The following is a 16,101-nucleotide window of genomic DNA, read 5'->3' as shown; positions in this document are numbered from 1 at the left end:
TGAAAGACACAAAGGTTTTATAAATGTGTGAAGTCCAGAAAGGCTTTTTTCCCCTTTAGGCAAATTTGGAATAGCTAAAGGAAACCAAAAAGATATTAAGAATACAAATAACAGGTTATATATGAGGGGAGGCATATTTTTTTAAATAAATATTCTCTATAAAACAAAGCATGCTTCAAACAAATACAAAATGTTTATTACACAAAAATGTAGTAACTGAACAAACGGCCAATTTGTTAAACTTAGAAAAGTACCAACTTTTTTCCAAAAAAAAAAAAAAAAGGAAAACCTTTACATTTTTCTTACTTAAGCTGATTCATCTCCAAGTTATAAATGTTACAAAATTTTTGTTTAAAAAAAAATGTTCCCCTATGATTGTCCCAGTTTATTTTGCTATGCCATGACGAAAACAAAGAATCTTTGAAATGTTCCGTGTATTAAAATGAAGCAATGTTTGTAACATCAACTTATTTGGGGAAACTTTTACATCAGTAACAGGCCAGCATACCCATGAAATACCCTCTTAGTATAAACAGGAAATACGACAACGCCGCATGAAACTCAATACCTATCGGTTCACAAAAAACACAATTATCACTCTGACTGGGTTTAGGGCTATTGAAAGAACATGGTTAGTGACTCTCTCCTGGTATGACTGAGTATGTTGACATTCTCATCAACTGAGTATCAACTTCATTATCTCATATTCTTTTCTCAACTCCTTGTCTCCAGGTTGGGATGGCCCTAAAAAGAAGAAGGGCAATTATAAATACAAAGGAAATTAAAAATAAAAAAAAATCCTAACTAATTAAATACTAACTTAAAAAAAGTATAAGGATTTACTTGATCAACTTTTTGCTGTAAAATGTAGCATACATACAGAAATTTCATAAAATATAAACATGTAGTTATTAAATTATTATAAAGGGGACAGCCACTCTCACTCCTTTTTTACCTGTGTGGAATCTGCAGAAGTGGCCTAGAGCCTGTGGGTCCTGTCTTTTTGGTCCTTTCCTCCCAACCTTTGGTAGGTCTGTAAAGCCTAGAGGGATCTCTACTAACGTTGTTTTCAACCTATAATCAGAAATAAAATGAATGCCAGTTGATTTATATAAACTATTTATACAAACTAGTTTGGACTAGTGGGTGAGATCCCTAGTAACAGCAAGCAGTTTTAAGAAGCATCCTCAATATTAGCCAAACAGAAATAAAACTGTTAGTAACCTTTTCACCATAAACTTGTTTTTAAAATTTTATTTACTTATTTTTTTTAAAGTTTATTTATTTATTTGTGAGACAGAAACAGGATGGGGGGTGCAGAGTGAGAGAGAGAGACAGAGAGAGAGAAAGAGAGAGAAAGAGAATCATAAGCAGGCTCCGAGCTGTCAGCACAAGCCCGATGCGGGCTTGAATTCATGAAACCATGAGATCATGACCCTGAGCCGAAATCAAGAGTCGGAAGCTTAACAAACCGAGCCACCCAGGCACCCCCTTTTCAGTAAACTTCTCATTGTGCTTCTAGAGCTAACACAAAATCTGGACTACATCAATCTATTAATAAACTGTTAATTTAGTTTATTTTTTTCTAATTCAATGATTTTATTCTGTTTCCATTGTTGTTCTAGTTTTTCTGTTTGTAACCTGAGGGAAATGTAAGGTAGCCAAGTGTGATAGTGGGATAGGCAGACAATAACTTTAGGACAAATAACCACCAGAAGTTCTTGATTTTACCCATGAGAGTCACCAACATCTGTGGTTCTGAGTCCTACCAGGGAGATTAAGCCATGCGCCTAGCTCACTTGGTCTAAAATAGAGGCATATACAGAAAATAAGAAAAACAGAATGAAGAGTAGGAAGAGAGAACTAATTCAGGGTAAAGAAAATAACATGCTTCTGGGGTGCCTGGGTGGCTCAGTCAGTTGAGCATCCGACTTCAGCTCAGGTCATGATCTCATGGTTCGTGAGTTCGAGCCCGGTGTCGGGCTCTGTGCTAACAGCTCAGAGCCTGGAGCCTGCTTTGGATTCTGTGCCCTCTCTCTCTGCTCCTCCCCTGCTCACACTTTGTCTCCCTCTCTCTAAAACATAAATAAAAAATTTTTTTTAATTAAAAAAAAAATAAAAGAAGGTGCTTATAATGTGAAATGGCAGAATTCAAACAACAGTTGCCTAAGTTGTGCTAAGCTGTGCTTTGTAACATGTAAATACAGAAGTATGAAATTTAGAGGAAATTTAGAGGAAATGGAGCACTGAATAGAAAGAAAATGGATTTTAGGGTCACTGGGTGGCTCAGTCGGTTGAGCATCTGACTCTCGATTCGGCTCAGGTCAGAATGTTACAGTTCGAGGGATCGAGCCCCATGTCAGGCTCTGCACTGACAGCGCAGAACCTGCTTGGGATTCTCTCTCCCTCTGCCCCTCCCCCACTCACACTCTATCTCTTTTTCTCTCAAAATAAATAATTGTTTTTAAAGAAAATAGATTTTATGCTTGTATCCTTACCAATCAAGGAATCAGGACAGTAACAATAAAAATAAAGAAATCTCAGCAGGTAGTACCTTTTCTTTTAATTTTGCCAGTCTTCTTTGTTTTTCTGCCTTTTCCTCTTCCTTTGACTGTCTGTCTAGAATTTTCAGTTCAAGTTTATGTAAATCCTAAAAAATACACACCAACAAAAGAAGGATAATATTAAGAAAACAAAGTTGATCAGAATTTGTTTCAAAGCAGCATTGATGCTGTTCCCTCTGCCAGGAAGGATCCCCCCTTTCTTCTCTTTCAAGACTCCACTGCAGCATCACCTTCGGTCTGACACAGCTACGAATGCTTCCCTTGCTGCCTATCTAACGCCTCAAGTGCCCAGGCCACACCTCCAGCACTGCACTCTGCTCTCTCCTAATAAACCCCACGTATTGGAATTAACCCCCTTCCGCTGCAGCCTCCCACTTGAACGTCTCCCTTTCCCACAAGACTATAATTGCTACAAATTAGGGAGCACAGCTTTCTCACTTGGCTTATGTGAATGCTGGGTACGGACCTGGCACATGAGAAGCACTCAATATTCGCTGACCTCAATCTGGAAGTAACACCTCTACGTGCAGCATCAAAGATCCAGGGGGCTACCTGGGTGGCTCAGTTGGTTGATCGTCCGACTCTTGATTTCGGCTCAGGTCGTGATCCCACGGTTCATGGGATCGAGCCCTGTGTAGAGCTCTGTGCAGGTCATGGAGCCTGCTTAGGATTCTCTGTCCTCCTCTCTCTGCCACTCCCTTGCTCTCACGTATGTGTTCTCTCTCCCTCTCCCCCTCAAAATAAATAAATACACTTAAAAAAAAAAAAAAAAAAAAAGAAACCGGATTCAGGAACCCTATTTACTCACTCTCTCTTGAAACCTGGAAATCTCCTCAGCAGCCATTTTCCTTTTTTCTGCCTTTTCTGTCTTTTCCCTAATCTCCTTTTCCAGTCTCAGAAATTCTTCCTGTTCCTTCTTCTGCTGGGTGTAACTTTCCAGTAGTAATTTTAGTTTAAACTGGCGCTGGTGCTCTTTCTGTCGCTTCTTCTCTTTCTCTTCCTCTTCTTCTTTCACCTGGGAGGCACGTCTCACTGACATTTCTATACTCTTCTGCTTTTTCCAAGCTTCGACTGCCAATTTCTGCTTCTTTCTTTGTTCCTCTTTTCGCTTTTGATTATCTTTTTTATTGTGAAAGAGCATAGATATGTTTTCTGCCTTTTCCTTTAACTTAAAAATTTCCTCCTTCTTTTGCTGCTTTTTGGTTTTCCAGTTCTGAATAGACTAAGTGATTTAAAAAAGATAGAAAGAGAAAAACTTTTTTAATAACCAAGAGCACTCTTTAAAAAGATTTTTTTTAACATTTATTTATTTTTGAGAGAGCAGGAGCAAAGAGAGAGAGAAGAGAGAGAGAGAGAGAGAGAGAGAGAGAGAGAGGCAGATTCCGGAGCAGGCTCCAGGATTCGAGCTGTCAGCACAGAGCCTGATGTGGGTCTCAAGCTCACCAACTGCGAGATCATGACCTGAGCCGAAGTCGGATGCTTAACCGACTGAGCCACCCAGGCACCTCTAACCAAGAGCACTTTAAAATGCAACCTCAGGGAGCCTGGGTGGCTCAGTCGGTTAAGTGTCCAACTCTTGATCTGAACTCAGGTCATGATCTCACGGTTGTGAGATTGAGCCCCACATCGGGCTCTGTGCTGACACAGCGGAGCCTGCTTGGCATTCTCTCTCTCCCTCTCTCTCTGCCCCTTCCCTGCTCATGCTGGCATGCTCTCTCACTCAAAATAAATAAATAAACTTTAAAAAAAATGCAACGCCAAATCCATCTTTCTAGAAAGAATATTGATTGCAGAATGCCATTTCCTTAGGTTTTAAAGCTTTTTTTTCCCCTGTGCAAATGCAATTTTCTACTTCTGTTTTATAAAAAATGAATGTATCTTTTGAACAGTGAATAGTGGTTTATCCTTTTGGCCTTCCTCCTCCTGTCTGAATCCCAAGGTTCACATGGACTGTACCTCATCAGGTATCCTTCTCTCCTTTACCTCCTTTGCTTGTGTGTGTTCATGGGGAACATCTGTTTCCTCCAATTATCTCGCTCTGTTTCCAAATCCTCTTTCTAGGCTTGGAATACTTTCTGAGTGACCTTTCTCTGGTCAAATATCAGAAGAGGAATTAAAAAAGGGCTGGTTGAGGGGCACCTGGTGGCTCAGTTGGTTGAACATCTGACTTCGGCTCAGGTCATGATCTCATGGTTCATGGGTTCGAACCCTGCATCAGGCTCTGTGCTGACACCTCAGAGCCTGGAGCCTGCTTTGGATTCTGTGTCTCCCTGTCTCTCTCTGTCTCTCACAAGTAATAAATTAATAAACTTTATAAAAAAATAAAAATAAAAATGGGCTGGTTGAGAGCATGAGGTCTGAAGCCAGGCTATTTGGGACCAAACCCTGGTTCTGCCATTTAGTAGGTGTGAACTTGGATGAGTCACTAAACTTCTCTGTCCTCGCGTTGCTCCTGTTGTAAATAGGGTTGTCATGAAGATGAAGTGAGTCAGTGCCTGGCACATAATGATTCAGAGGTGTGAAGAAAAAAAGTAAAATCGCTTCACTGCATTACATATGGGTACATAAATATTATTGAAAATTCTAGCGGCCTTCTGGCAGCCATAAAAGATACATCTACTGAATTTTTTGCCCTCAAGTCAGGAAACCATTTCTTCATCTTTTCTCATGGTTTATCACTCAGTCATTAAATAAATCCCTGTGGTATATGTACTATACGCGAGGCAAAGTGATCGGAGCCTGGGACGATTAAAACAATAGCAAATGCCACTTTGTACATAGTTACTCAAAGTGCAGGCCCACAAACGTATCGGGAATTCATGCCAGAATGTAGATCAATGCATTGCTTTCTTCAACAAGAAAGTTTTCTTTGGAAAAAAAGGGAACTGAACCAAACAGTATGCTTACTGAGTAGACGGTTCTAGTGCAATCGCTTTATCCTACTAGAAACCAGATAGATAACACTTTACAAACCCAGCCAGTCCCTGGATCAAGCACTGCTCTAGATGAGGTAGGTGCAAACACACCAGAACACAGAACGTGCCCTCACACATCATAAAAGAGGTATACACGAGGTGTCTGTGGATCCTGAGGGGGCCTCCTGTTTGTGAGTGGGCAAGCGGGAAGTAACACCTGATCTGGGCGGGTTTTGAGAGGCTGGCGGTGGAGGGGAAAACAAAGAAGGGAGGGTCTAGAAAGAGAGAATAGGACAAACAAGGGTACTCAGGCCAGAAGGTTCAGGGCACGTCTGAAAGTAAGTATCTTCATTGGGGCAAAACACGGGACATGTGAAGGGACGTGGGAGAAACAAATGGAAAATTTCCCACGTATCATCTTAAACTCAGTAGAGTTTAAACTACATTCCTGACGCTCTCCCCCAAGCTTCTCTCTTCTCCTCCACCATGTCCTACTTCAGTAAATGGCCCCTCAACTTGCACACTCCACCCGCCTCACTCCTACATTCAGGCTGTCACCAAACACCAGGATACAGAGCGGCTGGGAAGAAGAGCCAGCTAGAATCCAGGTGGTTTACCTTTATGACATGAAGCACTGTGTCTGCTCCCTTCCCTGGAGAGATGGCTCTCAAACGTTAGCTCGTTAACAGCACAGCCAAGTGGCCTTGTGACAACACAGACTGCTGGTCCCACACCCCGAGTTCAGATTAGGTCTGGGGTTGGGGCCCTATGAGTTCTAACAAGTCCCCAGGTAACGCTGACTTTGCTGGTCCATGGACCATTTTGCTGGTCCAGGGACCCCATGTTTTCAGTATCCTGGGAAAAAGGCCCAAATAATTTTTAATAGCTTGCTATTTTGAGGTTTTTAAAATGACTTGTTTCAGGGGCACCTGGGTGGCTCAGTCAGTTAAGAGTCTCCTGATCTCGGTTTAGGTCAGGATCTCAGTTTGTGAGATTGAGCCCTTCATTGGGCTCTGTGCTGACAGCACAGAGCCTGCTTGGGGATTCTCTCTCTCTCTCTTTGCTCCTCTCCCATGTTTGCACATGTGCTCTCTCTCTTAAAACAAATTTTTTTTTTAATTTTTTTTTTTAATGTTTATTTATTTTTGAGACAGAGAAAGACAGAGCATGAACGGGGGAGGGTCAGAGAGAGAGACACAGAATCTGAAACAGGCTCCAGGCTCTGAGCATTCAGCACAGAGCCCAACGCGGGGCTCGAACTCACAGACTGCGAGATCATGACCTGAGCCAAAGTCGGACGCTTAACCGACTGAGCCACCCAGGTGCCCCTAAAACAAATTTTTAAAAAAGACTTGTTTCAAAAAAATTTTCTTAAAGTCCCAAATATCAATTTTCCTACATTCAACTTATTTTGAAGGAAAAAAACACAACAATGAACCCCAGTTATTTTCCCTAAGGTTTTATTTTTAAAAGCTATTTTTTATGTTTATCTATTTTTGAGAGAGAGAGAGACAGGAAGAACGGGAGGAGCAGAGAGAGGGGGACAGAGGATCTGAAGAGAGCTCCATGCTGACAGCAGAGAGCTCAATGCAGGGCTCGAACTCATAAACCGTGAGATCATGATCTGAGCCGAAGTCAGATGCTTAACCGAATGAGCCACCCAAGCCCCTTTTAAGATTTTAAATTAAAAGCATGTAGGGGCGCCTGGGTGGCTAAGTCCATTAAGCGCATCTGACTTAGGCTCAGGTCATGATCTCCCAGTTCCTGGGTTCGACCCCAAAGGCCCCACATCGGGCTCTGTGCTGACAGCTGGGAGCCTGGAACCTGCTTCAGATTCTGTGTTTCCCTCTCTCTCTCTGCCCCTCCCCTGCTCTCACTCTCTCTCTCTCTCTTTCTCTCAAGAATAAACATTAAAAAAAAAAACAACTTTAAACATGGAATCAACATTTCTTTAATGCTCCTTAGGTATGTCATCTGTTGAACAGTCATACCTTTGCTGTCCAACCAACCTAGATGACGTTTATTATAACTGAAGTCCACAAAAAAGTGACTCAGACCTCAACCATCAACCAGGGGCAATTTTTGCCCTTCAGTGGGCATTTGGCAATGTCTGGAGACATTTTTGATGATCACAACTAAGGGAGTGTTAATGGCACCTTGAGGGTGGAGGCCTCTGCCAACCATCTACAACGCATAGGACAACAAAGAATTCTCCAGCCCAAATAGTAACAGTGCCAAGATTGAGAAGTCCTGATTTAAACCAAAGCCAAAATAATATTATTGTGAAAATGCAAATTGTCAGGTATTTGCTACCATTAAGAGTTAACCTTTCCTCTGGGTAGCCAAACTTTTGAGTCTTTTAAAACAAGCAATGAGGGGGCGCCTGGGTGGCTCGTCCAACTCTTGATTTCAGCTCAGGTCATGATTTCATGGTTTACGAGATTGAGCCCCACGTTGGGCCCTGCACTGAGCGTGGAAGGCAGCTTAGGATTCTCTCTCTCTCTTTCCCTCTCTCTGCCCCTCTCCCCTGCTCACATTCTCTATCTAAAACAATAAAATAAAATAAAGTAAAATAAAATAAAATAAAATAAAATAAAGTAAAATAAAATAAAATAAAATAAAATAGGCAATAAGGCTTAAGCTCCAAAACTCAAAGAAACTTTTAAGAATCAAAGACACTTTTTTTCCTACTGCCTCTTTATTTTCTATTGACAACAATCTGGCCTTGGTGGTAAGATGACTTCTACCAAAAGCCTAAAACAGCTCTGGATTTCCCACATTTCAGGTGCACACAGAGGGTTCTGCCCACAGTCCGAAGTTTTCTGGACCGCTGTTTTATTTCTTGGGGTAGAAGTGTCTGGCCTTGAGGAAATACAACTGTACTTCACTGGCTGGGTAAAATGTTTACCTTCTCGCGGCCTCTGTTTCTCTTTATAAAGAGTGGGGGGAGGGGACTCTAAACACACTTCCCGGAAAGGCTGTAACATTAACGACTAGACAGTGTCAAAAAGTTTACGTAGCACAGTGCCTAGAAGACAGAAACATACAACAGATGACAGCTCTTGTAATGATTCTTACCTCTTTTTTTCTTTCTTCCAGGGCCAGAAAGGTTTGATACCATTTCTCATGCTGCTGAACTTCATCCTGTGTTCTTGCAGGAAGGTTTTCGAGAACCTCTCCCATAAACGCCGGCTTCCCTTTATGTTTGTTTCTCACCTTTACAAAGTTCTGGTGGTCATAGTCGTCCCAGCCCCCCTGTCGCCCTCCTGTCTGCTGAAGGAAGTTTTCAAAATCTACCACTTCTTCCGGAAGGGTGCTTGGCGTCATTTTGTCTACAGGAACCTTGCCTGACACTGCTCTGCAAGCACGTTCTGCTCCTGAATGACCCAAAGCCCAGGTGTCAATTTTTCTTGATATGGCACTCAGCTCATTATTGGTTGTTTTCTCTTCTTTAATAAGCTCTTCATACCTACAATTTTAAAGGTAAATTGTCAATAATAAGATACAAACCAATCCATATGAACCTTTCCTTTTCTGCCCTCAAATTTCATTATTCCCGACTCTTTCCATGTCATCGTCTCCACTTAGAATTATTAACATTATAAGCCTCAAAAGAGTTTCCTCAGAGTAAAAAAAAAAAGAAAAAAAAAACATCGTTCAAATTCTTATTTGGGACATTATCTTGTCCGAATATAAATGAAAATTCAGTTTAAACATAAAAAGCAGTCTGAAACCTGAAACAAAAGAAGAGAGGTGTTATACTGCTTTTGTGTAAGACCAATATTAAATACAGAACAATAAAATGATTTGTGAACAACCTATTGAGAGGCAGTGAAACATAAATGTCAATCATTTTATATTAAAATGAGTTTGAAACATACATCAATCTCTGCTCTTCCTTGAAAGTATTAATTGCATTTTCAATTTCTTCCATCATTTCTCTGAGCTTTTCAACAACTGTAAAAAAACAAAAAAACATGAAAAAACTGTTATGTCATATCTTTAAAAAAAATTTTTTTTTAATGTTTATTTATTTTGAAGGAGACAGAGACAGAGCGCAAGCAGGGGAGGGGCACGGAGACACGGAGACACAGAATCCAAAGCAAGCTCCAGGCTCTGAGCTGTCAGCACAGAGCCTGACACGGGGCTCGAACCCACAAGCCGCGAGAACATGACCTGAGCCAAAGTCGGACGCTTAACCGACTGAGCCACCCAGGCACTCCAGTTATGTCATATTTTAATATGACTAAGAATTAAATGTTAGGAGAAAAGGGAATGTCACACCTTAACTTAAAAATGCTTTGTAGGGGCGCCTGGGTGGCTCAGTCAGTTAAGCGTCTGACTTCAGCTCAGGTCGTGATCTCGCGGTCTGTGAGTTCGAGCCCCGCGTCCGGCTCCGTGCTGACAGCTCGGAGCCTGGAGCCTGCTTTGGATTCTGTGTCTCCCTCTCTCTCTGACCCTCCCCCACTCATGCTCTGTCTCTCTCTGTCTCAAAAATAAATAAACATTAAAAAAAAAATTTTTTTTTAAAAATGCTTTGTAACCTAAAGGATAAGACAATTGCGCTTTTATGAAGCTAATGTTTATGACTGCAATTTTTTTCTGACTATAAATTTATTCCTATACACACATATTATTAAACCTTAACATCATTATTTTTCCCATAGAAATGTTTTACACTACACATGCTGTCTTGTGACAACCAGTTTTTATTTAACAAAATGTGCTTAAACACATGTGGCTAACTTTCCATATCAGTATATATATATGTCCCCCTCATTCTTTTCATGGCTACATAGTCTTTCATTGTCTACATCTACCCTAATTCATTTAATTAATTCTCCAAGCGATGAACCTTTTGATAGATGCAATGCCATGCTAAATATTTTTTTGTGTACTGATTTTGCATGCTTGGATGTTTTCAGATGATAACAGAGAAATCTGAAATGCCAAATAAAACAGCATACGCACCTCATGGTGTGGAGGACGCTGGCGCACTGTCCTCCTGGGAGGCTCTACCGACTTACTGTTCCTGAGTGCCCCCTCCTGCGCACCTCGAACCGTTTCCAAAACGGGAGGCCAAACCGATCGTGACTGATTTCAGTGACATTGTTGTGATTATTAATGAGCCTGAGCAGTATTTTCACATGTGTTTTGTATTTCTCTTGTTATAAACGAGCACCTGATAATCTTTACCCCCTACTCTATTAGGTTATTTACCTTTGTTGCTCCAATTTGTGGGCACTCTTTTTTTTTTTTCTTTGAAAGAGAGAGAGAGAGCTCAAGGAGGGGAGAGGGGCAGAGGGAGAAGGAGAGAGAACCTTCAGTAGTCTCCATGCTCAACGTGAAGCCAGACACGAGGCTCAATATCACAACTGTGAGATCATGACCTGAGCCAAAATCAAGAGTTGGATACTTAACCAATTGAGCCACCAAGGTTCCCCTGTTGGCACTCTTTATATGTTACGGATATTAGTTTTTTTATAAGTTACATATGTATTGCTGATACTTTCCTAATTTGTTTTTCAACTTTATGGTTTGGGGCTTTTTTGTAAAGTAGTCAGGTATGTCCACTCTTGTCTTTATGGCTTCTCATTGTCATTCTTATAAACTAGAATACAATGATAAAAATATTAACTCATATTCTCCTCTAGGATTTTTATGGCTTCATGTATGAATTTAATAAATAATAATTAGGATAGTCACAGTTACTTTTTTTTTTATTAGTGCTTCCTAGATTATAAACACTGAACAAATGTTTTACATGCACTGTCTATCTCCCAAAGACTTCTGAGTCAGGTCCTATGGCTAGCTCTGCTTTACAGCTAAGGAAATAAAAGCTCAGAGAGATCAAGCAATCTGCCCAAAATCACATAATGAATAAGGGATTTGATCCTTCAGGAATGAATGTCAGTGTATGCAGGGAGGTAAAGGCGCTGTTTCATTTTTTCCAAATGGCTGACATTTGCCCCAATACTACTTAACCTCTTCCTTACGTATTCTAAATGCAATTATTTGAAAGGTAATTATTTCAAAAAGTAAATGATGGGAAAAGCACTGGGTTTAGGAATCAGGAAATTAGTCTTTTTCCTCTTTGTCAGCTGAATCTGAACTCCTCCAAACCAAAATTTTCATCCTGTAGGTGACAACGTTACCTGTTCTATCTGCTTCATAATTTTTAAGGATGGGATAGCATTTTTATTTATTTATTTATTTATTTATTTAATTTTAATTTTTTTTTTTTTTTGCATTTATTTATTCTTGAGACAGAGAGAGAGCATGAACGGGGGAGGGTCAGAGACAGGGAGACACAGAATCTGAAACAGGCTCCAGGCTCTGAGCTGTCAGCACAGAGCCCGACGCGGGGCTCGAACTCATGGACCACGAGATCATGACCTGAGCCGAAGTCGGCCGCTTAACCGACTGAGCCACCTAGGTGCCCCTATGATAGCATTTTTAAAATGTTTATTTACTTATTTTGAGACACACAGACAGAAACCAGGAGGGGGAAGAGAGAGAGGGAGAGAGAAGTTCAAGTAGGCTCCATACTGTCAGCGCAGAGCCCGATGCGGGGTTTGATCCCGCAAGTATGGGATCATGACCTGAGGTGAAATCAAGAGTCCAGTGCTTAACCAAGTGAGCCACCCAGGCACCCCAGGGTGTGATAGCATTTTAAAGCAATTACATCAGCACCAGATATTAGAAGCAATTACCTAATATATCTTTATTAATCCCTAACCAATAAAGTAGGGCCGAGTTCCATTAAGGCCAAACAGAAAACCTGCTTATTAGGAAAGTACAAACAATTCTAACAAGCAACAGGCAACACTAATACAAAAGACAGAACATAAAATCTAAATTTACTTACAGTCAGGTGTAGGCTTCACATCTTTTAACTGATGCTGAAGTTTCTTTACATTGTTATGTATTTTGGCCAATTGTTGCTGGATTTTTGCTCCTATAAGGAAGAAGTATGTACTTTACCGACAGAGGTGGTTGTAAGACTGATCACCATCACTTAGTAAAAGACAGCCAAGAGCAATTACATAATGGACAAAAGAAGGTTATTTGTGTCAAAACAGACTGAACATTTTAAGTACTCTAAACAAATAAATAAACAAAGAAATAAATAAAGCATCTCCCAATTTCCTCCAGTATTTAAAAGCACCATGGGTTAAATCTTACCATAAAAGGAAATGTTCCTTCTCTCTCTTTTTTTAACTCTTTGGGGATTGAGTGATTGGACACTGCTCTGAACACATGAACACAGAGAACAGTAGCTTAGATGTGGTCGTGTTTTGTTTTTAAAAAGTTTTTTCTTTCTTTTTGAATTTGTTATAATTTACGGAAATAGAATTTGATCTCAACTCTATCGTTGGCATATTAAAACTGCCTAACCAGTATTAATTCTATGAACACTGACAAACTTCCTAATGGGAATTAATTTCATCTAATCACATCCTCCAAGACAGGGGCTGATAATACATGTGATGTAACACCAGCCATGACCTTGAGGAGGTGCCCAGCAGCCATGGAGTGGTACTTACGCTACCATTTGCCCACCTCAACCACGGGACTAGCCTGGAGTCACTCACTAGGCCCACAAAAAAAGCCTGGAAAGCAGATGAAGGTCTCACAGACATTTTTAGATGTTCTGTAGCAGCAGCAGAAAGACTGGATTCATCTTTTGTATTTTCGCTCTGAAGTAATAACCTTACTTTAATGTTTATTTAAATTATTAGGCTAATATATATTCACAGACTTATGTTCATATAATTAATATTACTATTTATTGTTTATCATCTTTGGGTATTTTATGTGCTTCCCCTTTACTTTCTTGCAACTTTCCCACAAATGAGCATGAACCATCAAACAGCTCTGTCCAAAAGTCCTCAGAACCAATTAGGTTTTATGTATTTATTTACTTATACTTTATTTATTTATTTTGAGAGAAAGCACAAGTTGGGGAGGGGCAGAGAGAGAGGGAGAGAGAGAATCACAAGCAGGCTCCACTCAGCACAGAGCCCAACGTGGGGCTTGAACTCACAAACCGTGAGACATGACCTGAGCTGAAAGCGGCTGCTTAACCGACTGAGCCATCCAGGTGCCCCCCAATTAGTTTTTTAAAAGTTTACCCATAGCCCAGAGCCAGTGCTAACGTTCAAAACAAACCATGTGTATATGTGATTTTGGTTTCTTCTACTTTTTACTAAAATCTAAGAGTTCCATAAAATCAGAAACTTATCCAGTGTATTTTATAGGGTCTCATTCATTCACAGTTGCAGCTCTAGGTCGGGTAAATTTTCCATCAAAGTGTAGGTACTAGGAAAGCATTCAGTTGTTTTGTTTTTGCCATAGTTGGATCAACTACAATGACACTGCCACAGGGCAAATGATCTTTTAATTATTCACTATGGAATTGACATTATGTATGGGCAAACCATTAATTACAATAGTACATAAATGCAGGCCAAAATTGTGGTGTGATATTTCAGGCAAGGAAAAGGTATTTACTACTTCTAAGTTGTAATATTGGAAGAAGAAACTTCTACATCCTTATACTGAAGTAATGCATTCCATCCTCTCTTAGATAAGCCCAAAGTGCAACTAAAGAAGGGAAAAATGGTATAACAATGGGAAATGAAAAGACACAAATAAAGTTGCCTTAAAAATCGGAATGCACATAGGGGTGCCTGGGTGGCTTAGTCAGTTAAGCGTCTGACTCTTGATATCAGGTCAGATCTTAATCTCAGGGCTGTGAGTTCAAGCCCCACATTGGGCTCCACGTGTGAAACCTACCCAAAAAAAAAAAAAAGGAAACACACAGTATGGAGACACTCTAGTAATGGTATGATTAAGAGACAGAAATATCAGGGGCGCTTGGGTGGCTCAGTCAGTTGAGCGTCCGACTTCAGCTCAAGTCATGATCTCCCAGTTCGTGAGTTTGAGCCCCCGTATCAGGCTCTGTGCTGACAGCTCAGAGCCTGGAGCCTGCTCCAGATTCTGTGTCTCCCTCTCTCTCTGCCCCTAACCCACTCGCATTCTGTCTCTGTCTCTCTCAAAAATAAATAAACATTAAAAAAAATTGAAAAAAAAAAAAGACAAAAATATCAGTCTCTCAGTCTATAAAAGAACTGAGAGAGAAAGTAAGAAATATTAAATTAAGGATGCTTAGGTTTCTCCATGAATCAAAGAGGAGAACTGAACATTTGGTAATCATCTTAGGTCCTGCCGTCATTCCGACAGAGGAGGAAGAATGATTTTTGCTACTACCTGATAGAAGATGACTTTTTACAACACTGCAATCTTATATTCTGCAAGAAAAAATGTATTAAGAATTTCTTTTAATTGACTGTAAAGGAATACCATAAGCAGTCTACTCTTCATATAAGTGTTAATATTTTATAAAGCTTAGTTGATAACCATTTTTTCCTTTATGCAATGCTAAGCATTTTTTTTATTACAACGTAAGGATTTTGCAATATATAAAGTCTACAACAAAAGATATTTTTGTAGAATTCCTTTTTTTTTTTAATGTTTTATTTATTTTTGGGGGAGACAGAGACAGAGTGAGAGCAGGGGAGGGGCAGAGAAGGAGGGAGACACAGAATGCGAAGCAGGCTCTAGGCTCTGAGCTGTCAGCACAGAGCCCGACGTGGGGCTCAAACTCACAAACTGTGAGATCATGACCTGAGCTGAAGTCAGACACTTAGCCAACTGAAGCACCCAGGCGCCCCTGTAAAATCCTTTTTTAAGGGGGACATTTAGTACACAGTTAACAATGATTAATATTCATAACAAACAGCAGAATATATTTACCGTGCACTTTCTCATATATTGTCTTATTGGACGCAGGGGCAGCTCCCTGAGGCCGAAATGGTAGGTTTTCTGCCACAGACAAGTAAACTCAGGTTTAAGCAACTGTGTACTTGCCCACTGCACACTGCTGCCAGGAACAGCTTCTGCGGCTGCTGCTGTTTACCTACTCAGCTGACAGTATCATAGCAATGAGCAAAGATCAGAGCCGAGGAACCCATTTCCCTTCGTTTTAAGATATTTTAATGGCGTTTAACTGGTTTGGCCACCCAAAACCAAAACCCTCTTTTTCCTATTACATAGAAAGAAACGCACACAGAAAACAATCTAGTTTGAATGACCAAATAGTGACCTGAGAAAATAAACACAGACATTACCAACAGACATTACCAAGAGAATGTAACACAGTCAATGCACAAAGGGAAAGTAAAACAACTACAGCTTGATGTTACTCAACAGGTTGTAGTTCATCATGAGCTCAACTTACTTTCTGTTTTCCTGCTGTTGATCAGTTTATTTTCCAATTCTTCCAGCATATTCTGCTCACTTCTGAAGTCACATTTTTGGTTGTAGAAATGACTGCGTTTATCTTTTTCTATGTTAATAACTCTTTAAGAAAAGAAACGAATGGCATAAATATGATTGAAGTATCTTTTAAATTGTTTAAAATATGAAGACACTCATTATAATCAGTACTTACAGATTAATTCGTCTACAGAGTCAAAATATAATTACTAGAATTAATAAGGCTAAGGAGTCAAAATAGTAGTTAGAAAAGAGTCAAGTTCAATCATAATCATAAGTAA

The 16,101-nt window shown here is 40.2% G+C and overlaps 1 protein-coding gene across 1 annotated transcript in view; it reads right to left on the bottom strand.

The window, feature by feature from the left end:
• Positions 1-16,101, bottom strand: part of CCDC112 (coiled-coil domain containing 112) — a 32,001-nt gene continuing 15,900 nt past the window's right edge. Inside the window, exons 3-10 of the mRNA XM_058738710.1 lie at positions 15,783-15,904; positions 12,348-12,437; positions 9,361-9,436; positions 8,558-8,948; positions 3,373-3,786; positions 2,555-2,650; positions 956-1,074; positions 1-744 (exon numbers count right to left, since the gene is read on the bottom strand). Coding sequence (XP_058594693.1) covers positions 702-744; positions 956-1,074; positions 2,555-2,650; positions 3,373-3,786; positions 8,558-8,948; positions 9,361-9,436; positions 12,348-12,437; positions 15,783-15,904 — 1,351 coding nt within the window. The 3' untranslated portion in view covers positions 1-701. The remainder of the gene's footprint in view (positions 745-955; positions 1,075-2,554; positions 2,651-3,372; positions 3,787-8,557; positions 8,949-9,360; positions 9,437-12,347; positions 12,438-15,782; positions 15,905-16,101) is intronic.

This window comes from Neofelis nebulosa, chromosome 1, assembly GCF_028018385.1.
Source record: "Neofelis nebulosa isolate mNeoNeb1 chromosome 1, mNeoNeb1.pri, whole genome shotgun sequence".
Classification (NCBI taxonomy): Eukaryota; Metazoa; Chordata; class Mammalia; order Carnivora; family Felidae; genus Neofelis; species Neofelis nebulosa.
Note: the sequence above shows the minus strand (reverse complement) of the source record. Positions and strands in the feature narration are given on the sequence as shown.